A 25,391-nucleotide genomic window follows, 5' to 3' on the forward strand; every position below is an offset into this window, starting at 1 on the left:
TTCACGGGAGACTTGATCATAAACAAATACCAGCAAAACACACAGATGCACCTGGTGCTCTGGAAACAAAGGAGTTAAATTGTTATTGGTTCTTGAAGGCCAAGTAGAATTTTTCCAGCTGTAGAAGGGAGAAGAAGCTTTCCGTTGCAGAGCAGCATCCAGAAAAGCACAAAAGCAAGGAAGAGCATGATGTGATCAAATTATAGTGAGACGTGTAGTATGGCTGAAGCAAAGGCAAATTAGGGGAAGAGATAATGCTCTATCAAATAGGTTGGAGTCAGATTCTAAAGGGCTCTTTAAGCCACGCTAAGAACTTTGAGAGTACAGGCTGTCTTAGTCATCTAGTGCTGCTACAACAGAATTACCCACAAGTGGATGGTTTTAACAAAGAGAAATTTATTCTCTCATGGTCTAGTAGATTACAAGTCTAAATTGAGGGTGTCAGATCCAGAGGAAGGCGTTCTCTCTCTGTCAGCTCTGGAGGAAGGTGCTTGTGAAGCATCAGTCTTCCCTTGGCCTCGGAGCATCTCAGCACGGGAACCTCAGGTCCAAAGGATGCGCTCTGCTCCCGGCACTGGTTTCTTGGTGGTATGAGGTCCCCACTCTCCGCTAGCTTCCCTTTCCTTTTATTCCTTGAGAGATAAAAGGTGGTACAGGCCACACCCCAGGCAAACTCCCTTTACATTGGATCAGGGAGGTGACCTGAACAAGCATGTTACATCCCACCCTAAACCTTTAACCACAGGCAGAGATTATTTATTACACACAGGAAAATCACAAAATGGAGGACAATCACACATGGCCTAACCAAGTTAATACAAGCATTTTGCGGGGTTCATAATTCAACCCCTGACAAAGCACTTGGGATATTTAAAAACAAGATACCAACAGAAATAAGTGACCAGTCCTCTGGGATATAGGAAGGTAACCTGACATCAAGGTGGAAAATGCCTGGAAACAAAACAAAACAAAAAAAATGAGCCAATTTTTAAAAAAATACAAAATGATGGAGGCTGACCCATTTGAGAGATATGTAAGAGGTAAAATGTTTTGTAATTTTACTAAGGCAAATAGACTTGAGCGGGTGAAAGACTTTCACCAAGTCGTAAAGGAATTTAGTGTCCCTGAAACTTTTACCCTGACCAGTTTAAGGGTGTTCTATTTTCAATGTTGACTAGATTCACATGGTTGTTTTATATTTCCATAGATACCATATTTTTATTATATTGTTTTAGGCATTAAAATTTCATAATTCCGTTTTCTAGGTACTTATTTAAAATGTTTTCCTCACGCCTTCTCCAATAGTGAGAATAACAGGAATTTTTGGTCCCATTTTATAAATGAGGCAACTGAAACACACAAAGTGCTTCACTTAGGGTCACATTGCTGATAAGGAACAGAGCCAAATCTAAAATGTGTATTTTCTGATACCATTTTTACGTTTTTAAAATTCAATTTAATGCTATGTGTGATTTTTAAGCACATATTTTTAAAAACTCAGTCTTCAGAGTTTAAATAGAAAATGAGTACATGGTTTGGCAGAGAATCAGACTAAGATCTTTCTGACTTCTGAGGAAAAACATTAACTAGCATTGTTCTTTTTTGTGACGTGTACCCTCACAGTGATGATTTTCTCCATAAGAAATCGTACCTGTACTCCTCACTTATTGACTATCTCATTTTCCAATATATTGCATTTAGGACAATAGTAAAAAATCTACTATCTGACTATTTTGCATATTAACAACATAAGTCTGGCAGCAACAAACACCTAGGTGTGAAGCCAGAGTAATGCTGGCTGTGATGATTAAGGCTATGTGTCAACTTGGCTGAGCCATGATTCTCAGAGGTTTGGCAGTTATGTAACGATGTCATTTGGCAGTGTGTAATGATGTAGTCATCTTCTGTTTTGTAATTGGATGTGGCCATCTTCCATTTTCACATAAGGCCAATTTTCACATAATGACCTGGTATTTCAAACCTAACCATGTCAGTAAGTGAGGAGTGGGTGTATACAGATTCAGCTAGGCCTGCCCAATTCTTTCATTACTTTCTGTGTGGGTCATAGCATCTACACTTTTCTGTATCTTTCCTCACCTGCTGGAGAATGACCAGGGAAGACTTCATGGAGAAAGCAGCCTTTGAAATGTACCTTGAAGGAGGCATGTAGGCGAGGAATGATTCTTAGACTATTTAATTAGTATGGTAAAATATGTTAATATATAAATCCATGTAAATCAGAAATGTTAAATATGCTAACATGCCTTGATACAGAATACAACCACTTATCAGCTCTAATAAGTGGTAGTGAAAATTGTCTATTAGTTTATTCTAGTGATTTCTGAAATATTTGCTGCTTTTTAGAAATTATTGGTATCATTTTCTGTTTGTTGGGGCAGATTCACACACCTACATCCAGACCTGTCCAAATGCAGGGAAAGCTACCCTAGAGACACTTTATGCTTGATTCCTCACAGTCTCTGCAGAGTTTGCAGGGCCCAATAATGCCCTTGATTAAGGGTAGCTGAGGTATAATGGAAGAGAAACAATTCTTTCTCCTATCCCCCCAATCCCAACATAGCAGAAGGACAGATTTGCCAATCTTACTTCTGCCTTCTTTAAATATTTTTACTCTCCAATATTTTTAATCACCTCCTGACCACTACCCACTTGCCTAAAAATTCCCTGGAGGTAGAGAGGAGCTTATTTACAATCATGCACCACGTATCCCCCTGTCTACCTTCCCAGGGTCTTCAGGCACACAGGGAGAATGTTCACTTTGCTCAGAAAATAAAAAACCAAAAATGTGGGTTATCAAAAGCTATTTTTCCCTTTTGAACTTTTTTTGCCTGTTTCAGTAGGCCTTCTTATTCTCAGGATCATTTTATTTGATTCCTAAACACTACAGTTAAGCAATAAATATTCATTTTCCTGGATATTGAGTAAAACAGTCCATTCCCTCAGGAATTGCCACATTTTCTTTAATTTTCAGCTCATTTGCTTAAGTCTCTCCTAGCACTTTCTCTCCACCATTAATTGTCTTACACATGCCGTCTGCTGCCTTTGTTACACCCTCTTAAATTGGAAGTTTCATCATACTAGCCAATGATTCTTCAGTTTTGGTGGTATTCCACTGAAAGCAAAATTCAATGGATTAAGACAAAAGCCACAGTCATTGACAATTCAAGGGGAAGTCAGGCCTCTGAGATAGTGTAGTACTACTTCAAAAGAACATACAAAAACCCCAAGATTGGTGCAAGATGGGCCAGGCCATATTTCATGATTTTAAAAGAAGACTGCATTTGCAACTAACTCCACCAAATAAAGCATCATTCATGCGTGCTGTAACAGATAGTTTAAGTAAAGATCGTTTTGACGTCTTTTGAGTTTTCACACTTATCCAGGACTCCCTTTCCCCCTTCCGTCCCTCTCCCTGACCAACTCTTTCCTTCTAAAACAGTCTCCGGAACATTTTGTTAGGCCACTTTTCCCAGCTTTGGGCTGGGAGATTGACCTTGATCAACACCTCCAACCTCAGGGAAAATTTAAAGCCTTCCAACCTCTAAAACTGTAGAATTTAAACTCCTTCTCAAAATAGAAGAAAGTGGAATCCTTTGTAACCTCTCTCTTGCAACCTAGAATTTCTGAGATTGCTTCTTGAAATAGGCTTAGGGAATGTTCTAGTTGTTCATTGCTGGCTTGGTCCCAAAGATATCTGCTAGAGCGTCACAATAATTTCCCTAAGACCATAATGTAGCTACTTGAGGACAAAATTGGGACAGAAGTGGCTGACTGAGGACTCTATACTAATAAATGGGGCTCATTAACACAAGTTGTTTGGAATACTCAGTAATCACAGCTTGCTTGCTTATGTGAAAGTATTACCAAAAGCATCTCTCTGTGTGCCTGTTCTTCTCCAACTCTCCCTCAAATTGAGTATTGAGTAGTGGCCATGAAATCAAGAAAAGGGCACATTATTCATCTTTTAATTTATCCAGCAAATATTTATTGAGTAGATATGTATGCCAGTTCTTCCCACAGAGGGAGGTAAAGCACCCGTAGTCTTTGGAGCAGTGGTAGTGCTTACCACTATGCCAGATATGTGGACCTCAGAGGTATTGCTGGCATACAAAATTATACAATCAAATCAGAAGCCCACTGGTAGAATCCATCCTATACTGTACACCCCAATATAAACTGTCCTGTGAATAATTCATCCTTTTTCAATATTTTTAGCTGGATCTAAATTAAGGTCAAGTTTCAATAAACAATAATTTCATCATATTTTTAGTCATTACTGTTAGCTCTTCTATTAATATTCTGAAAAATAGGAACATAATTCAATATCACCTTGACAATTTACGGGAGGGCCTAGAAATATAGTTCAAAATTCAGTAGATACATATTGTGATGCACTTTGAGACCTGTCTTAGTTTCTTAGTGCTATTATATGAGAAATACCACAAGTGGGTAGCTTTAACAAACAGAAATGTATTTTCCTGTGGTTAGAAGGCGAGAAGTCCAAATTCAGGGCATCGGCTCTAGAGGAAGGGCTTCTCTTTCTGTCACCTCTCAGGGAAGGTACTTGTCTCAACTAAAAAGTTTCTGTTGCTGAGGTCCTAGGAGATCTATCTTCAGGTAGCATCAATCTTCCTCAGTTTGTGCTTCCTTCTCTGTACCTATCTGCTCTTTTTATATCTCAAAGGTGATTGGTTTACAACACACCCTACAGATATGGTCTCATTAATCTAACAAAGAAAGTCCTATTCCCAAATAGGATTACATCCACAAGAAGTGCCCTGTAGGGTTTTCTAAGCTGTAATCTTTATGGGAACAGATCACCAGGTCTTTCTGCAGCAGAGCCACTGGGTAGGTTTGAACTACCAACCTTTCAGCTAGCAGCCAAGTACTTAACCATTTCTCTACCAAGGCGCGTTATAGGGGTTGGGACTTACAACACATATTTTGAGGGGGATGCAATTCAGTCTATAACAGGGCCCAAGTGAAATGATCAAAGGAAAAGAACTAGTTAGTAACAAAGAAAGAGAAGACAAATTTGACTACTAATATCAGTGTTGGGAGATGATGTCCACATATAAAAGGATAAGTATGAAAGAAATGAAACTAATTCTTTGCTCTCTTCTTCAATAAATAGGTGGTTAATAGACAACCATATTCAGTTTTCTCCACAACATTTTGAACGTTTGTGAAGAAAAAGAGCAGAGGGCATAGGTGTGATAATTTAACACGTGGAAAGTACGTTTTGTAAGAAAAAGTTAAAAGGCATACTACTTGGAGAAGTCTCTTAATTTGAAGGTTTGGATTTCTGAAGAGCTCTTGTAAGAGGATAGATCTCATTTCTGACCATTGAAAATTAAATTCGAAAGCAGACTTTCTGTCTTTGAATTAACATTTTAAAATCCACCAGAAAAAGAGAGCTTTTCCATCTGTGCAGGGAGGGACCTGTATATAAATATGTAGATATATATGTCTCTATATACATACCATTTGTTGCACATGTGTCTCTCTACTTTCCCAACGCAGCTCCCCCGCCATAACACACATCAGTTCAATGATAGAATAAAGTAAAAAGCTTTAAAAGGAAATGAAGTAAAGTTTAACAGCCTGGCCTGATTACAGAGTGGATATTTCTAGTTTAGTGAACACTCAACTTCCAAAATATTTTAAAGTATGAAATAGTTGTATTCCACTCAGGTATATGCAGTCACTCTTGAGGAAGTAATTATAAGGAAATATCTTGCTGGTTGTGGAAATGCAAGTGGAAAGACTTTGTAATTAATAACAGCTATTTGCACCAACAAATAGAGTGGGAGAAAAAATACTTAAAACAGATTAATTTGGGTACCAGAGTGGTACAAATGGTTAAGCCTAGACTACTCACTGAAAGGTAGGCAGTTCAAGAGCACCTGGTGGATTTGAACTGCTGACCTTCTGGTTAGTAGCCATGCCTCTTAACTGCTACGCCACCAGGGTTTTATTGTTCTATAGGGGAGAAAATGTAACTTTAATCTGGAATTACATCACAAGTGGGGAAAACAACTAACAAGTATCTTATTTAGTGTGCACTATTCCATGGTATTTTAGCTAAAGATATCACTCACAGGCCTGGTGATCTGCTTCTGAAATGTCACGGCCTTGAAAACCCTATCGAGCAGCTCTACTCCGCACACATTGAGTCGCCATGAGTTGGAATCAACTTGACAGCAAACTAACAACAACAACAGGTTGTGGAAAAGATTTGTACCTCTTCACCTCCTACCAGATATTATAAAAACAAATTAAGAAAAAAGATTTCCTTATTTAAAAAGAAGAAAAAGATTCACTTTCTTCCGAAGGTGAAATATGCCTCTATGATCTTATTTACATTATGAATAAAATAAATGTATTACAGATTTTAATTTAGAAGAGACTAAGTGTGGTTTTCTGTTTTCCAAATCAGTTAAGAAATCAGCAGTTTGAAACAGGGTCTGCAGTAAACAAAAAAGAAAGAAAAAAAATGCTGAAGCAAAGTGAAAACATTTAAGAATATAGGTGAAGTTACATGAAAAAATTAGCTTGACAGATAGAGACAAGAAATGGCTAGAAATAACTATATTAAATTATAAAAGTGAGTGATATCTTTAGCTAAAATACCATGGAATAGTGCACACTAAATAAGATACTTGTTAGTTGTTTTCCCCACTTGTGATGTAATTCCAGATTAAAGTTACATTTTCTCCCCTATAGAACAATAAAACCCTGGTGGCGTAGCAGTTAAGAGGCATGGCTACTAACCAGAAGGTCAGCAGTTCAAATCCACCAGGTGCTCCTTGGAAACTCTACGTGGCAGTTCTACTCTGTCCTGAGTTGGAATTGACTCGATGGCAATGGGTTTGGTGTGTTTTTTTTTGGTTAGAACAATAAATAGCTTCACAGAAAAGACATACTGGGCTGTGATAGAATGAGAATTAGACAGCAGAGTCAACTAGTGCATAAAATAATGAAAGACAGTAGAATAATATCAGCATTTCTTGTATAATCAATCATGCAAATGTGTCAGCAAGTATGAGGCCATCCACTCTTGTCAACAGAACCAAGTAGACAATTTGGGTAAGGGAGGAAGTACAACACAGTCAAACATGGCTATCAACACTTCTTTTTCTGTCTCAGAAGAACAAAATCCTGAGACAAGTTCTTGGAGTAAATGGAAAATTTATCCAAATGAAAATCAAATGATAAATGCCCAGAGAATATTCTTTCTTTGGAATTCTTTCAATTCTTCAATTTAACCAGCTGGAATGAATTTTCAAGTAGCGTTCTGTTCAGCCTTTTGAAATGAAGGATTTTCCTGTTAATTGGAAAGCTATATTTCATCAAAGATGAAGACAGTGTTCTTGGCTTAGCAATTGTCTTTTAAAAAAAAAAAAAAAAAATGAGGCATTTGGCATATAAACAGATTCCATAACATGTATTTCAAGGATGAAAGACTGAACCGTGAGCCTACACACCTAACTAAGGAAAATGGGGAAAACGCAAATACCAGTTTTAGTCTAAACTCTACATGATTAGTTGCTGTCATTGTGCTTCCTCATGGAGAAAAATATATAAGGAATTAAAAAAAATATTAACTTTTGGAATCAAATATTGATGCAATTAAGTTCTGGTTTCTACGTGAGATATTAGATAACTCAACAAATATAAGTGTTCATTGTTGTGTTATGTGAATATGTGTTATTGGGGCAGGGAAAGCATGATAATCAACTCAGAAACAATGAGAACAAGAGAAAAAAATTCTAAGGAAAATACCCTTTTAAGATTCAGATTTTCAAAGCAATCTGTACTATAGGCAGTGTTTTCAACTTATTTATTAGCAATATTTTTTTTGTTGTTACATTAAAATTTATATGGACAAAAAATCAGGCAAACTAATCTATCACAAAGAATGTGAAAAGTTTAAAAGATGAATTAATTTAATCAAATAGTAAAGAAATAATTTTTGCAGGCTTCTTAAAGGAACCACTCAATAGACTGGGCTGAATGGTAATTTGTATTATGGTTTAAAAAGAATTTTACAGAAAAATTTATATATGGTGTTATTTATATACATTAAGTCTAGCAATAATGGGTATGATAGGAATTTTCTAAGAGGCACTGCTTTTTATATTTACATTGCTGAAATGCCTTTTTTTAAGGATGGTATGAAAGAAATACTTAAATAACATTTCATAACCACAAAAAAAAAAAAAAAAACCTGTTGCTGTCAAGTCGACTCTTATTTATAGTGACTCTATAGGACAGAGTAGATCTGCCCTGTAGGGCTTCCAAGGCTGTAAATCTTTATGGAAGCAGCCACATCTATAACCCTAAGAGAGGCTGGTGAGTTCCAACTGCCTACCTTTCAATTAGCTGCAGAGTTCTTAACCACTGCACCACCAGGGCTCCTTTAGAATCCCACATTTTCACTATCTTGAGATATAAGATGGTGGTCTAAAGCAGCAGCATGGAGTAGGTGGGGTGGTGGCAGGAGTGGAGTATGAGTGTTACAAAGAAAGATGAATAAATCCATTCATTTTTGAGATAGCCATTAATACTTTGGTCTAAACTGAAAATTTTGGGTCTAACACTTGATGTTCTACTAGACAAGCTCCAATGGTTCTTGAAACTGAAGACCAGCCATGTTGTTGTTGTTAGGTGCTATCTAGTTGATTTCAACTCATAGCACCCCATGTGATAGAGTAGAACTGCTCTGTAGGGTTTTCTAGGCCATAATCCTTAGCAGAGCAGATTGCCAGGTCTTTTCTTTGGTGGAACTGCTGGGTGGGTTTGAACTGCAAGCCTTTTGGTTAGCAACCAGTCACGTGACCATTGCATCACCACAGCTCCTTGAAATCAGCCATACCTCTGTCTGTAAATATTTGAAGATGAGCAACATAAAAATGAATTATTATGAGCTCATAACTCCCACACTTCTGTTGGTTTATCTTACTGGGGGGACTTGTGTGTTGCTGCGATGCTCGAAGCTATGCTACTGGTATTCAAATACCAACAGGGTCACCCATGGCGGACAGGTATCATCTGAGCTTCCAGACTAAGGCAGACTAGGAAGAAGGACCTAGCAGTCTACTTCTAAAAAGAATTAGCCAGGGAAAACCTTATGAACAGCTACATTGTCTGATATAGTGCCAGAAGATAGCCCTTCAGGTTGGAAGGCACTTAAAATATGACTGGGGAAGAGCTGCTTCCTCAAAGTAGAGTTGACCTTAATGATGTAGATGGAGTCAAGCTTTCAGGACCTTCATTTGCTGATGTGGCACAACTCAAAATGAGAAGAAACAGCTGCAAACATCCATTAATAATCAAAACCTGAAATACATGAAGTATGAACTAGGAAAATTGGAAATTGCCAAAAATGAAAAGGAATGCATAAAGATCAATATTCTAGGCATTAGTGAGCTGAAATGGACTGGTATTGGTCATTTTGAATCAGATAATCACATGGTCTACTATGCTGGGAATGACAGCTTGAAGAGGAATGGCGTTGAATTCATCATCAAAAAGAACATTTCAAGATCTATCCTGAAGTACAACGCTGTCAGTGATAGGATAATATCCATATACCTACAAGGAAGAGAAGTTAATATGAGTATTAGTCAAATTGACACACCAACCACTAGGGCCAAAGATGAAGAAATTGAAGATTTTTACAAACTTCTACAGTCTGAAATTGATCAAACATCCAATCAGGATGCACTAATAATTACTAGTGGTTGGAATGCAAAAGTTGGAAACAAAGAAGAAGAATCAGTAGTTGGAAAATATGGCCTTGGTGATAGAAATGATACCAGAGATCACATGATTGAATTTTGCAAGACCAACGACTTCTTCATTAAAAATACCATTTTTCACCAACATCTATACACATGGACCTTGCCAGATGGAATACACAGGAATCAATATGACTACATATTTGGAAAGAGATGATGGAAAAACTTAATATCATCAGTTAGAACAAGGCCAGGGGCCAACTGCAGATCACATTATCAATTACTCATATGCAAGTTCAGATTGAAACTGAAGAAAATTAGAACAAGTCCACAAGAGCCAAAGTATGACCCACCTGAATTTAGACACCATCTCAAGAATAGATTTGACGCATTGAACACTAATGACTAAAGACCAGATGAGTTGTAGAATGACATCAGGGACATCATACATGACGAAAGCAAGAGGTTATTAAAAAGACAGAAGGGAAAGAAAAGACCTAAATGGATGTCAGAAGAGACTCTGAAACTTGCTCTTGAACGTCAAGTAGCTAAAGCAAAAGGAAAAAATGAAGTAAAAGTGCTGAACAGAAGATTTCAAAGGGCAGTTTGAGACGACAACAACATCATAAAGTTTTATGATGACATGTGCAAAGACCTGGGGATAGAAAACCAAAAGGGAAGAACACTCTTAGCACTTCTCAAGCTGAAAGAACTGGTAAAAAATTCAAGCCTCGAGTTGTAATACTGAAGGATTCTACCAGGAAAATACTAAACAAAGAAAGAAGCATCAGAAGAAGATGGAAGAAATACAGAGTCACTCTACCAAAAAGAATTGGTTCATGTTCAGGAACTGATGGTACTGAAGGAAGAAGTCCAAGCTGCACTGAAGTCATTGGCGGAAAACAAGTCTCCGAGAATTGAAGGGATAGCAACTGAGATGTTTCAACAAATAGATACCATGCCAGAAGTGCTCACTTGTCTATGCCAAGAAATTTTGAAGAGAGCTACCTGGCCAACCAACTGGAAGAGATCCATATTTATGCCTGTTCCCAAGAAAGGTGATCCAAAAAAATGCTGAAATTATTAAACAATATCATTAATATCACATGCAAGCAAAATTTTGCTGAAGATCATTCAAAAGTGGCTGCAGCAGTATATCAACAAGAAAATGCCAGAAATTCGGACCGGATTCAGAAGAGGATGTGAAACTAGGGATATCATTGCTGACGTCAGATGGATCCTGGCTGAAAGCAGAGAATACCAGAAAAATGTTTACCTGTGTTTTATTGACTATGTTAAGGCATTCAACTGTGTGGTCAGGAAAGGTGTGGGTCAGGGTTGTATCCTTTCACCATAGCTATTCAATCTGTACACTGAGCAAATAATCTGAGAAGCTGGCCTATCTTAAGAACATTAACAACCTGCATTATGCAGACGACACAAATGAAGGAGAACATTAACAACCTGCATTATGCAGACAACACAACCTTACTTGCTGAAAGTGAACAGGACTTGAAGCACTTACTGATGAAGATCAAAGACCACAGCCTTCAGTATGGATTACACCTGAACATAAAGGAAACAAAAATCCTTACAACTGGACCAATAAGCAACATCATGATAAATGGAGAAAAGATTGAGGTTGTCAAGGATTTCATTTTATTTGGATCCACAATCAACAGCCATGAAAGGAGCAGTCAAGAAACCAAAAGATGCATTGCATTGGGAAAGTCTGCTGCAAAAGACCTCTTTAAAGTATTGAAAAGCAAAGATGTCACCTTGAGGACTAAGGCATGCCTGACCCAAACCATGATGTTTTCAATTGCTTCATATGTATGTGAAAGCTGGACAATGAATAAGGAAGACCAAAGAAGAATTGATGCATTTGAATTGTGGTATTGGAGAAGGGTATTGAATATACCATGGACTACCAAAAGAACAAATAAATCTATCTTGGAGGAAATAGAACCAGAATGCTGCTTAGAAGCAAAGATGGCAAGACTGTGTCTCACATACTTTGGACATGTTATCAGAAAGGATCATTCCCTGGAGAAGGACATCATGCTTGGTAATGTTGAAGGTCAGGGAAAAAGAGGAAGACCCTCAATGAGACGGATTGACACAGAGGCTGCAACAATGGGCTCAAGTATAGCAACAATTGTGAGGATGGTGCAGGACCAGGCAGTGTTTCGTTCTGTTGTACATAGGGTCGCTATGAGTCGGAATGAACTTGACAGCACCTGACAACAACAACGAGTTCATAAATAGTATCTAAAACTATGAAAATATGCAGAACCAATTTTTTTCCTTAAGGGGGCAATAATCTTCATTTCATAAGCTAGTCAGGAATTTCATTGTAAAAGCCCATGAGCATAGTTTTACTAGATTTAATACATGAAGTCTATCAACACACTTTTTTACATCAAATGAAAAATCACAATAAATTTACATGCCTACCCAATAGATGGAAACCCTGGTGGCGTAGTGGTTAAGTGCTACGGCTGCTAACCAAAGGGTCAGCAGTTCGAATCCACCAGGCGCTCCTTGGAAACTCTATGGGCCAGCTCTACTCTGTCCTATAGGGTCGCTATGAGTCGGAATCGACTCGACGGCACTGGATTTGGTTTTGGTTTTTATCCAATAGATAAAATTGTTTAAGACTTGAAATTTAGTTTAAAACATAATATGCAAGCATGATTAGATCAAGAAATTTTCAACGTGTAAATTAATAATTCTGGTTTAGTTTCTAAGAGTTCTGTGATCCACCTTAATATGGTGAGTAGGATTTCAAAGTCAAGTTAAAAGCTTTTTCACAAAAAAAAGAACAAAAAAAAGAAAAACACTGCAATTATTATTTCAAATTAACTTTTAATTAAATGATAGTTGATTCAAGAAAAATAACCTCATTTAAAGTAATTATAAATGTATAATATTCATCTGATGTAAATTTTATCATCCTGCTATGTTTGTAAAATATTATAAAATAAAATACAGAATACTCCTTACTTTTATAATGAGTAATAAATTGTAAATACTGCAAATAGTTAAATCGTTGAGGGCTTTCTTCCATTTGCACTTATAACTGGTCTTTTAATTCTGATGATTTACAACAGGAGGATGTCCTCAGTGTTCAGTATTCAATATCATTAACAGTCTTTTCTGGACTCCTGTTAATGTCTCTTTTAAATGCAAGGAATCAAGCCTGGAATTTGGGTCAAAAAAAGCAATGAGATTGAATGAAGTGGCCTTGGGTAAAAGGTCATGTAAATTTCTGTTAGGACATAAAGCCAAAATTCAAAATTTAAAATCCTGAATCTTCAGTTGGTCACTGTCAGTTGAAACTGACTTGACGGCTATGGGTTATACAATGAGGGTGGGGGAGGGGGGCAGAGTGGAAATACTAGGAAATAAATGGACTTACATTAATAAAAAAGAACAGAGAACGAGGTAACTGAATGGTGCTAACACGAAATATCTGGTCCAAAGTGCTGTTAATTCCAAGTTTTGAATAAGCAATTTGGTGCCTAGTAAATATATTCTAAGCTTTCACTTCTATAAACCCTTTCTTTTTTCAAAAGTTAGTCCACACCTGGACACTTTCCTTGCCTTGATTTTTCTATCAGTAGCTTAAGTGTGAAATAAAACAAGAACATATGTCACGTTGTGTTCTGTTGAGATACAATATGGAGACAGAGAAGTGCAGTGGTTAAGAGCTCTCATTTTCTTCATGTGTCAAAATGGGGCTATGATAGAACTTGTAGACATGGTCTAGTCCCTGGGTGGCACCAATGGTTAAACACTGAGCTGCTAACCCAAGGTTGGTGGTTCCAGTCCACCCAGAGGCACCTCAGAAGAAAGACCTGGTGATCTATTTCCAAAGATGTCAGCCATTGACAATCCTATGGAGTGCAGTTCTACTCTGAAACACACGGGGTCACCAAGAGTTGGAATCCACTCAGTGGCAACCGGTTTGTTTTTGTTTCTTTTTATAGACATGGTGCCTGTACATAGATGGTACATAGAAGTGCTCAGTTTTAGTTATCATTACTCTTACTATTTTCAAAAACAATTATCATGACTCATCTTCATGTTGGTTATTGCAGTAGGTTTCTACTTGGGTGCTAAGGGGCACGGAGAGAAGAAACATAAAGAATCTAGCCAAGAAAAGAGTTAAAAAAAACCATGAAGTTATCCCTGAGGGGTGGCTTGTGGGTAGAGAATTAAATACTGAGTTAGAGCAGGCAATACCAGAGACTGCATTCTAAGTAGACGTATCCAATGTGGGGTCAGTAAACATTGTGTGCTGTGCTGCGAAGAATGGAGGGGTAACTAGGAAGAGAAGTGGGAGGTCAGGGATGTGGGTGAGAAGTAAGTAGGGCCAGGTCACAGAGGACACTGAGTGCCATGTTCAGAAGCTTGGGTTTTATTATTCACTTCCATCTCAAAATTTACACTCAGGCTCTTACAGTCAAGACACTTTTGTTTCTGAATTCCCAATGAAACATGATGCACATAGATGGCATCTCTTTAATTAGCCCTTTTCAATTGGTGGCAAAATGCTATTTTAATCTTAGTATCTTTTAGTGAATACAACTATATTTTTAAAAACAGTTCGTCACAAAGTGGTATCAGAAATTAACATTTAGTAAATAATGATATAAGTCAAATTATTTTTCTGTGAATAATTAATCAAAAGCATATTTGAATAGAAAAACAAGAGAGCTTATTCCCCAAGAAACTGCAGAGTAGGTATTTAAGTAGCTTTACACTTCAATCATCTCTATTCTTTCGTATTTTCACTGTATGTGTTATGAATTTCTAGGTTAAAACAATAGCAGAAGGAATATGCATCTCTATTTCATTAAAACAAGACAAGACAAAGGGTTTGAATACATTTTTCAAGTCAATTCCGCTTGGTAACAATATAGCTGAGAAGGAAATTTGGCACTGTTGACTTCCAGCTGTGTTCCTAACTGCTGGGTCTGGCTGTCCAATGATTATATAGCCTACAGTGCAAAGGCCTTTCAATATGAATCTACACAACAGATCATAATTGCTGAATAAGTTACAGTGTAGCAATTTCTCCTCCCTTGCAAATTTTCTACAATGAAGTCTTATCTAAAACAAAAAGTTGGGGTTTTCCTTCCCTGGTGGCTCAGTGGTTAAGCTCTATGACTGCTAACCAAAAGGTCTGCAGTTGGAATCCACCAGCCACTCCTTGGAAACCCTATGGGGCAGTTCTACTCTGTCCTAGAGGGTCGCTATGAGTCGACTCTACAGCAGTGGGTTTGTTTGTTTTTTGGCTTATGCAAAACAACAGGAAGCCCTGGTGATGCAGTGGTTCAGAGCTACCGATACTAACCAAAAGGTCTGCAGTTTGAACCCACCGAGTGCTCCTTGGAAACTCTATGGGGTTAGCTCTACTCTGTCCTATAGGGTCGCTGTAAGCTGGAAACCACTGGACAGCAATGTTTTTTTTTTTTTTTTTGTATACAAAACGACAACAACAAAATACATAAAAATCAGGTCCGCAGGTTCAATTCTAGATTCAGGAATCATCTGATTAATCCCATTTTAATAGTGTGTGTGTGTGTGTGTGTGTGTGTGTGTGTGTGTGTGTGTGTGTGTGTGTGTGTGTGTGTGTGTGTGTGTGTGTGTGTGTGTGTGTGTGTGTGTGTGTGTGTGTGTGTGTGTGTGTGTGTGTGTGTGTGTGTGTTGAAGGTATAAAGCCTTGGGCTTCTAATCGAATTTCATTCTACGCCGAATAAAGAGAAAGGGCTTACCAACAAATTTTCTTTTTAATGGAATATTTATTAAGTTGGCTTGAGTCATAGATTCAGTGATATTTAGTCCTCAGTCTAGAATGTGGGATAAATTTTTAGCTTTTTGAGAAAAATTATAACCCAGCTTGTTTTAGGAAGTGGAGCCATTTAAAGCTTAATGGCTCCCCCTAGTGGAACATTGCAAGAAAATCACAAAGAAGTTGCTTTTGCGGGGCGGGTGGGGGTGTTTAACAGAAATTTGTCTCCTTATGGTTTAATAAGCTAGAAGTCAGAATTCAGGGCACCGGCTCTAGGGAAACCTTTCTCTCTCTCTTCTGGCTCTGAGGGAAGGTCCTTGTGTCTTTTTAGCTTCTGTTCCTAGGTTCCTTAGCGATCTTCATGTGGCTTGGCATCTCTTTCTCCATCTGTGCTTCCTTACTTTTGTGCCGGATCTGCTCATTTATGGTTCAAAAGTGATTGACTTAAAACACATCCTACACTGATATGGTCTCATTGACATAAGAAAGAAAACCCTATTCCCAAATGGGATTACATCCATAAGTAGTTGGGTTAGGATTTACAACATAGATTTTGGGGGGGCACACAAATTAAGAAGTGGATCTTTTAAAAAGATCTCTGTACACGTATTTCTAAACCTCCAAGGAAATTGTGATCTGATATTTATAATTTGAGGAATTCTCAATAAATGAATTAGATTTGTGGTTCTAGTAAAAGCAACCTTTTAATCATAACCCGATTACATTTAAAAGGGTAATTGAACAAGCTCAGTAGTTTATATTTTCACTTGGAACTTTTGTACAATATGTGACTGAGGACCAATAATTCAGGGTCATTTTCTTCTCTTAATTCTTTTTACGTGTTTATTCTTTTTAGTTCATATTTGAATCTGAACACATTCTGAAAAGACAATCTGCAGCTCATTTTCATTTCCTATCTGGGTGCCTAATCCAAATGTACCCTATCAGAAAACTGGAGTAAAATAAACATATTCACTATCCATTAGTAAAAACAAATTAGATATACAACCATGTGAAGTAAAGTAATTTTCATATATATTTAAGGAAATTAGGTTCTATCTGAATAACAATGGTTCATAAATGTGGCTGCACAGGAGAATAACCTAGAGCTGAACTTATATAACTACTGGGCTCTTTGTAAGATCTAACCCATCGCCCTTGAGTTGATACCAACTCATAGCAACCCTTTAGGACAGAGAAGAACTCCCCATTGGGTTTCCAAGGAGCAGCTGGTTGATTTGAACTGCCCACTTTTTGGTTAGCAGCCAAGCTCTTAACCACTTTACCATTAAGGCTCCTTATAAAATCTTCTAATCATAATCTCCAGGGTGAGACCTAGGAATCTATTTTTTAAAGTCATCTATGTTTGGGAAGGAGTCCCTGGGTGGTAGAAAGTATTAAGGAGCTCAGCTGCTAACTGAAAGGTTGGTGGTTGCGTCCACCCAGAGGCATCTCAAAAAGAAAGGCCTTGTGATCTACTTCTGAAAAATTATCCATTGAAAACCCTATGGAGCACAACTCCACTCTGACACGCATGGGATCATCACGGGTTGGAATTGACTCAACAGTAATTGGTTTCATGTTTGGGAGCCTGATCTGCAGAAGGCACTAGAAAGTGCTTATATAAAGAGTTATATATATTCGTGTTAATAGGAAATAATTTCAGAATCTCGATAATGTCAATCTGTTCAATTATGTCGTACTAGTTTTCGACAAAATTTTAAATAATATGTGGCAATATGGTCTGCACAGAGATTTTAGCTACCCTTTTTAAAGTTAAGGTTCAAAAATAAATACCAGCCATTGACTACACTCCCTCTAAGGAATTCTTTTACTTACAGCAATGTTTATGAAATAGGAAAGAAGGTCATATATCAGAATATTCTATTGGCCTTTTCTAAACTATTCATCCAAACATCCAAACTCTGTCCTGCTATCAGATTCTAATACTTACTCTTCTCCAGTTTTCAGTACTACTGGTCCTCAGGATAAAGTGCCAACATAGCAGCTGAGTCCCGTATACCTTTTCAGCTTTGCTGGGCAATATCCTATGTATAAACTCTGATCCAACCAAGGATGTCTTCTGCCTGCCTTCATGCCATTGACATATTGTTCACTGCTCAGCATAACCTTCTTTCCTCATCAGCCTGGCCAATTCTTACTCATTCTTTAAGCCTCAGCTCAAATATCACTCCCTGTGGGGAACCTTTTTCAATCTCCATCAGCAAAGTTCGATGCTTTTCCTGCTGTGCTCCCAATCAGATCTTGTGCATGTCTCCATTTTAGCATTAGTGTGTGACTGTAATTATCATGTCTGTCTCCATATGTCACTGGTATCCCTAGGCTTTAGCACTCTTTTTGACAAGGAATAATGGCTTAATTCATGTTTGTATAATGAGTTAATAAAACTTGCTTTCATTTGTTCCATGATTAGCATGTGCCAGACACAGTGCAAAATGTTCTACAAACATTTCCTTTAATCTTCACAAAAATTAGCAAGTAGTAATTATTATCCATATTTTACATAGCAGGCAATTAAGCCTGAGTGATATCAACAACTAGCCAAAAGTCACGTAACTTGTTTGTGTCAGACCAAGATTATAAATATGGCATTCTCCTGACTCTAAGGACCATATTCTTAAACATTTCACCATAGTGCTTCTCTGCAAGGGTTCAGATTATACTTGATTGCTAATAGCAATTTCTCTTTGATGGTTTCTACCCAAACACCATCTTCATAGCTGGAACATGAAGGGAAGGTGAACATTCTTTTAATCTTTGAAGCACTCCACAACCCAGTTCTGGCACACATATGCTTGTGCCAAAAACCAAACCAAACCCATTGCTGTCGAGTTGATTCAGATTCATAGAGACCCTACAGGACAGAGTAGAACTGCCCCATAGGGTTTCCAAGGAACAGCTAGTGGATTTAAACTGCCAACCTTTTGGTTAAAGCTGAGTTCTTAACCACTGTGCCACCAGGGCTCTGGGGATCCTTTAAAAAAAAGAAAAAAATCATTGCTGTCGAGTTGATTCTGACTCACAGCAACCCTGTAGGACTGAGTAGAACTACCCCACAGGGTTTCCAAGGAGTGACTGGTGGAGTTGAACTGCTGACTTTTTGGTTAGCAATCAAGCTCTTAACCACTGCCCCACCAGGGCTCCATGTTTGTGCCAAACATACACATAAAAGGAATGACAAAATATAGTCCTCTGTGTAAGACTGTGATAACTAGAATGCTTAGTTTGCAAAATTGAAAAGAAAAAAAGTTGAAAAAGTAACTACTGACCACATCAATGAAAAGTCACCAGAATAGAAAAGAAACCCCTTTTAATGAAAACCTTATAGCATTTCCCAAATTGCACATGATTTTTAATGGACTACAGCCACTCTTCTACATTTCTAGTTTATTTCTTGGACAAGAGGAAAATATATTATTTACGCAAAAGGGTAGTTAGTGTTTCTAACCGCTAACACATGGCCCGTAAAAAATAATAATCCCATCTCTCTATTGTGCAATAGCTCTCTGTATGGCAGCAACAACGTACAATGTGCTGGTTTCCTGTTACTTTACTAGAGCCACCCCTTTCACTCACCGCCCAGACTAAATAGTTATTCCTTGGATAATAAAGCTATAATACTGAGTTTCAAGCTACCTCCAAAAATATTTCTGCCTGTCTTAAGAAATAATCATGTCAGGGTGCTAACAAACAGAAATGCTCTGCAAGTTGAGTATGTTGTCACAAATGGCTAAAAAACATATAAATCAATCTGCAACCAAGAAAGAAACAATATATTTCTTCGGTGTCCAAAGCACTATGGTTGGGATCACAGCTGTAAGATGTTGGACCCTCATTAAGAGAACAATGTCAAACACTAAAGTTCTGGATGATTTCCATAAAATTCACAACATTTTGTTTGGTGTCAGTAGTTTTTATGGAACCTTGGAGTGATTCTCATTGGCAGTTTTTCAGAGCTGAACTCAAATACCTCCAAAATGCTCTTCAAAATGGAAATATTATGTAACCTAACTTTGCAGTAATCTCCCTCTGAAAACCAAGCACATACCATGAAAACCAGCATTTCTCTCTCTCAATATGTGTAGCTTTATTAAATACAAATTAAATTATGCTATCTATTCAGGAAGGTAAATTTACTCTTCATTTTTCTCCTTTTACTTTCCAAGTTTAAGTCAGCACTTCAAATACATGGTCACTAAAGCCAGAATGAAAAAAACAATTTTTTTTAAAGGCCTGGATCCCTTTTGCAGAAAACTATATCAACTCATAAATATTTTTTGATGTGAAAAGAATAATGAAATTGGTGGATCAGTACACAAATCTTCAGCCTTAGGCATAATAAACCCAAAACTCGTTGCCTTCGAGTTCACTCTGACTCATAGCAACCCTATAGGACAGAGTAGAGCTGCCCCAAGGAGTGGCTGGTGGATTTGAACTGCCGACCTTTTGGTTAGCAGCCAAGTTGTTAACCACTCTAAACCACTGCACCACCAGGGCTCCTAGGCATGATAGTCAACTTTAATATTTTTTGTTCTCTTCTATGTATTCGTAACTGATATTTCCCTCTCCCTGGTCTGGGTCCCTACTTTGTTAAACGTTTTTCAAGAGGTCAGAATTTTGGAGCTGTATTATGTTGAGCACAAGGCAAGTTTTCATAAATCAACTGGGAGGTTTTGTAAATGTAGTCTTATGACAAAGCTAACTGTGGCATAAAATCATCAATCCAAAAAGACTGTATTGGCTTAATATATTTATGTAGTATTAATAATACTGCTCCCAAGGATTCCGTTACCAGAGTCAAGAAAAGGAAAGCCAAACCACTAAATTCAATATTTTCAGCCTGTTTCAGGACATGAAAATATTTTGGTTCTCCCATGCAAATAATTTCTGCAAAAGACTTTGTCCAAAGTGACTTTATTGTAGACAGAGACTAATTTCAAATATTATATGACTCAGTATGTGGGAATACACACTATCAAAATTTTGTCCCACATCAGGGAACAGTTGGCTCCTAGTTTTCATTTCCCATGATTTTGATTGAAATCAGTAATTTCTCATAGGGAAATATGCATTCATGGATATTTCTAAAACCATGCCCTCAAAAATTACATTGTAGATTTCATGTGTAAAACGTTTACATGATTAAATATCTAGTTAATGTATTATTTAGAAAAAAATAAAAATAGCACTTCCAATTTAGTACCAGATACATTTATTTTGATTAAATTGTTCTCTTCCTCTAAACTCTCAGTAGTTCTCTATTGCCAACAGACTGAAATTCAGTTCTGCACCCTGGCCCCAGTATTCCTTGCAATATGAATCCCCACCTAAAAATCTTTAAAAGGATATTCATTCCACTTTTTAAAATGCCTCATAGTGTGAATCAAGTCAACTCCAACACATGGCAACCTTATGGACAACAGCACAAGTCATCCTCATGATCACCAGTATGTTCAAGTCCTTCATTTTGGCTATTGTGTCAATCAATCTCACAAGGGTCTCCCTTGACCTTGTTGGCCCTCTACTTTGCCATGCATGATGTTCTCCTCTAACAATTGATCTCTTCTGATGACGTGTTCAAAGCAAGTGAGTCTGACAGTGTTCTGTTGTGATCAATAAGATTTCATTGGCTTATTTTCAGAAGTAGATCACCAGGCCTTTCTCCCTAGTCTGTCTTAGTCTGGAAGCTCCACTGAAACCTGTCCACTATGAGGGACCCTTCTGGTATATGAAGTACCTGTGGCATAGCTTCCAGCATCATAGCAACACGCAAGCAACCATAGTACAACAAACTGACTGAGTGGTGGTATTAGCTTATACCATAGGTGTCTTAGTCATCTAGTGCTGCCATAACAGAAATACCACAAGGGGATGGCTTTAACAAAGGGAAACTTATTTTCTCACATCTAGTAGGCTACAAGTCCAAATTTAGGACGCCGGCTCCAGGGGAAGGCTTTCTATTTCTGTCAGCTCTGGAGGAAGGTCCTTGTCCTCAATCTTCCCTGGTCGAGGAGCTTCTCAGGCACGGGGGACCCTGTGTCCAAAGGATGCACTCTGTTCCCGGTGCTGCTTTCTTGGTGGTATGAGGTCTCCAACTCTCTGCTTGCTTCTCTTTCCTTTTATCTCTTAAGAGATAAAAGGTGGTGTAGGCCACACCCCGGGGAAACTCCCTTTACTTTGGATCGGGGAGGGGGGGTGACCTGAGTGAGGGTGGTGTTACAGTCCGACCCTAATCCTCTCAACATAAAATTGCGATCACAAAACGGAGGACAACCACATAATGCTGGGAATCATGGCCTAACCAAGTTGACACATATTTTGGGGGGGACACAATCCAATCCATGACAATAGGACTATTATTAAGTTATAATCACCACTACCACTGCATACAGAGAAAATACAAAGTACATAAATTTCAATATAAAAACATTTGTGCTAAAATATATTTATTCTGGTATTCAGCATGAACTTTTATTTCCATGTTTGTTATACAAATCGATTCTGTTCTTGTAGATGGCATCCAGATATAGCAGCAGATTGCAAATATGTTACTTCCAGTTGAAAATTATTGAATACAAAATTATGCCTTAAATAGAGGCCAGATCAAATATACACATTAATAAATTTCTTAGATGATAAGTCTGTTCAAAACTTTCTGTTAAATATATATAAATAACTACCATATAAAATAAATTCTAAACTTGTAAGAATAGAACTCTCTAGTATTCAGAACTATCATGTATTAATTGCTTCATTATATTTTGTACATGTTTCATATTCAAATTGTTTGGAGTATTGTAAAAACTTAATCAAGAGAAGATGCATAAATGATTTAAATAGTAGATATTTGGTTTCTATGGGTGTGGGATGCAACCTTAGAGAAGTTTAACCCTTTTTTTTTAAACTTAGAAAAACCAAATAGAATATAATTGAATGTATTTTTTAAAGGAGTATGCTTTCTTTTCAGGAAAAAAAGGAAGGGAGAGGAAAAGAAAAAAACTTAACAAAGAAGAAAGTAAGGAAGTAATACCTGAAAACAAAGGTCTGGAACCCAGCAGAGGAACCCCAGAACCACAAGAAAACAAGGACAAACAGCAGCAGAAGAAGCGAAAAGCCCAAGATAAACAACAGAAATCGGTATCAGTCAGCACTGTACACTAGAGGGTCCCATGAGATTGTTGTAGACTCATGATGCTGCTATCTCAACCAGATGCCCAGGGCAGGTGCTCTAGCCATTAGGACCATAAGTGGATGTTATCAGTTACCGCTCAGTCTAAACAACATTCCACATAGTTGCTATATTCTTCATACAAGCGTAGTTAACAACAAAGAGCCAAAAGTTCAAAGAAGGGATACTTTCAAATGGTTATCTTATATGCTTCTACACATTGTTAAGAAACAAGAAATTTTGTATATAATTATCAATAGGCTATATGATGTAACAACATAATGATGACACCTGGAGAAGCAACATCTTTTCCCTATAAAAATATTTTCAAGCTATTGTTTTAAGATGGAAAAGATAGTTCTACAAATGCAATGAGGCAGTATCCCTTCAAGACACATAAGAGATCAGGGGAGAGAAACATCTTTCAGAGGACAGTCTTGTTTTGTCCAGGAGGTCTAGAGAGTGCTCAGAATTAGGGCCTGGCATTTGGAATCCTAAGATTTATCATCACAGAAACAGCTCTTTTAAGATTGTTCTATCGCCCTCATCCTGTGCCTGCGAGAGCGTGAACCAGAGTTGAATATACTGTATGGGATTGGAGAAAGGCAAAATAGGGAAGAAACCATAGAGTTGGAGATTATTTTTGTGCTTTACAAAACTGTGAAGGGATGTGATTACCTGGAACAGGACTCCAATCTATGTTGGCAATATGTGGTTCAGCCTCTGCTACTCCTTGGGTTATATGTCTGTAAACATGTACCTCTAACATACGCCCAAAAGCAAAATCATACTTACTAGAAGAAAATTCTGATTTCATAGAAAACAAAAAACTAGAGTAAGGAGAGTAGAACATGTTTGCCAAGTCATGTATTTTCTTTCTCTCTCGATGAAGGAAAAAAAAGTTTCATTACCTGCTTAAAGATCCACCAGGAACTAAAAGGGATACTACTTTCTAACAAGGTGTATCTAGTAGGGGGGAAAGCCACCACAATAAATATATTTGTTGATAGTTTTTAAAGTTCTGTTCACTTTGTTTTATTGTGTGCTTTTTTGTTTTTTTCAATTGGAAAAATTGTTATTCTTACTCTAAGAGATTCATGAATCAGGAAAGAGAATTCTGTTAAATCAGAGAATGCGTTACATGTCTGTGTTTGCTTTTTGAATCCACACTTATCTGAGTCAACGGAGATTGATTTATAAGGTATTAGGAGATATTTAAACAACATTTTTCTTATTTTCATCAAGAAAAATGCTAGTTATATCTGCATAAATATATATATATATAGATAGGCAATAGGAAATAATTTCAGTGCTTCTTTCATTGCTTAGAAATCAGCACCTTTTCTTGTATGTCTGGTTCCTCCTGTACCTTCAACATTTGGCCTTTTCTTCTCCATATTTTCTCAGTCTGTGAACCTCTTTGGGGGATTGAAGTCACCCTAGCTGAAAGCTCACCAATGTTTCACAGCGGACACAGCCCTTTCAGTCCAGGAGGAAGCATCTCTGAGTGTGTGGCACAGAATCTCATGCCTCACCTTCACCTTCCTGTTGTAATGAAAGGACACCCAGCTTCTCTGTCCACCACTCTTCCTAGCCCTCTCAAGATCACTGCTTTCTGAAGAGCTTGCAATGATCTGGCTTCTGGCTGCCTATCTCTGAGCACCCTTTCTCTACCAACTGTATTGCTCATGTGGACTGCTTGGCTTAATTGGTTTTCTATTTCACTTTTCTTCTTCCAAGATATAAAATTTTTGAATGATGTATTCCTGTTTCTTACTTTGGTGTTTTCTTTTCTTGTCTGCCAAGAGATAAGTGTTTCCACTAACTAAATCTATTCCCGATGTACGAAATGACTCTATCTTCAACTAAAACTTAGGCTACAAAGGAGAAACAAAGCTTTTCCACAGAACTGTATTTAAGAAAACAACAACCATACTCATTGACCTGCCCCACAGAGTTTCCAAGGAGTGGCTGGTGGATTCAAACTGCCAATCTTATTATCAAGGTTTAGGACTTTGGATGGTTTCAAATGCCACCCTTGTCTTCAGTGCTATCTAGTCAAGCATAAGTAGCTAAATCACTTTTGTGTATCTTTTTATCTTTGTTTTCATTCATTCAAGGTACACTTGCTGGCAGAGTCCCTAGGCAGAGTTGGAAAAAGGGTTAGTTAGCCAGGACACAATTGTAGCAAATGATTATCATGTCTTCCCATGTGTTTTGATTCAAGGCTTTTGTTTTGCTGTCCTCCAGGCCATGGCGGACTACGTCCTTGAAGCGACATTTAAATAAAACTAGAATTGCTACAAAGAAAAATGAACTGAAAACTAACATTAAGCTTCATACATTAGGTGAAATATATTTGAAGACAAAGGTATCATCAATTTTAACTGCAATTCTCAGTTCACCTGTAATAGAGCCTTAAGCACACAGACTCATTATGATCTTCAAACTAGCTGCCTTCTCGACTTTGAACTAAAACTCTTGATCAACTTCTGATAAAGTTCGTGCATTGGTCACAGGAAGCATTAACTTTCTGCTCTAAGGGCTGGTAAGTGGTTATGGTAACAGGGCTAGTAGGTGCTTAATATGAAGACAAAATCAAGAGAAAACAGCAACAGTAAGTCTTTTTGGAGATTAA

At 37.6% G+C, this 25,391-nt stretch overlaps 1 protein-coding gene across 2 annotated transcripts in view; it reads left to right on the forward strand.

The window, feature by feature from the left end:
• Positions 1-25,059, forward strand: part of RSPO3 (R-spondin 3) — a 97,582-nt gene extending 72,523 nt beyond the window's left edge. The window contains exons 5-6 of one of the 2 annotated variants that reach the window (XM_049903217.1): positions 22,553-22,722; positions 25,004-25,059. In XM_049903217.1, coding sequence (XP_049759174.1) covers positions 22,553-22,722; positions 25,004-25,042 — 209 coding nt within the window. In that variant the 3' untranslated portion in view covers positions 25,043-25,059. Of the gene's footprint in view, positions 1-22,552; positions 23,766-25,003 lie in introns of those variants that run through there. The other variant, XM_049903305.1, reaches the window with a different exon arrangement.
• Positions 25,060-25,391: the final 332 nt, after the last annotated feature.

The sequence above is a fragment of the Elephas maximus genome, chromosome 1, assembly GCF_024166365.1.
Source record: "Elephas maximus indicus isolate mEleMax1 chromosome 1, mEleMax1 primary haplotype, whole genome shotgun sequence".
Classification (NCBI taxonomy): domain Eukaryota; kingdom Metazoa; phylum Chordata; class Mammalia; order Proboscidea; family Elephantidae; genus Elephas; species Elephas maximus.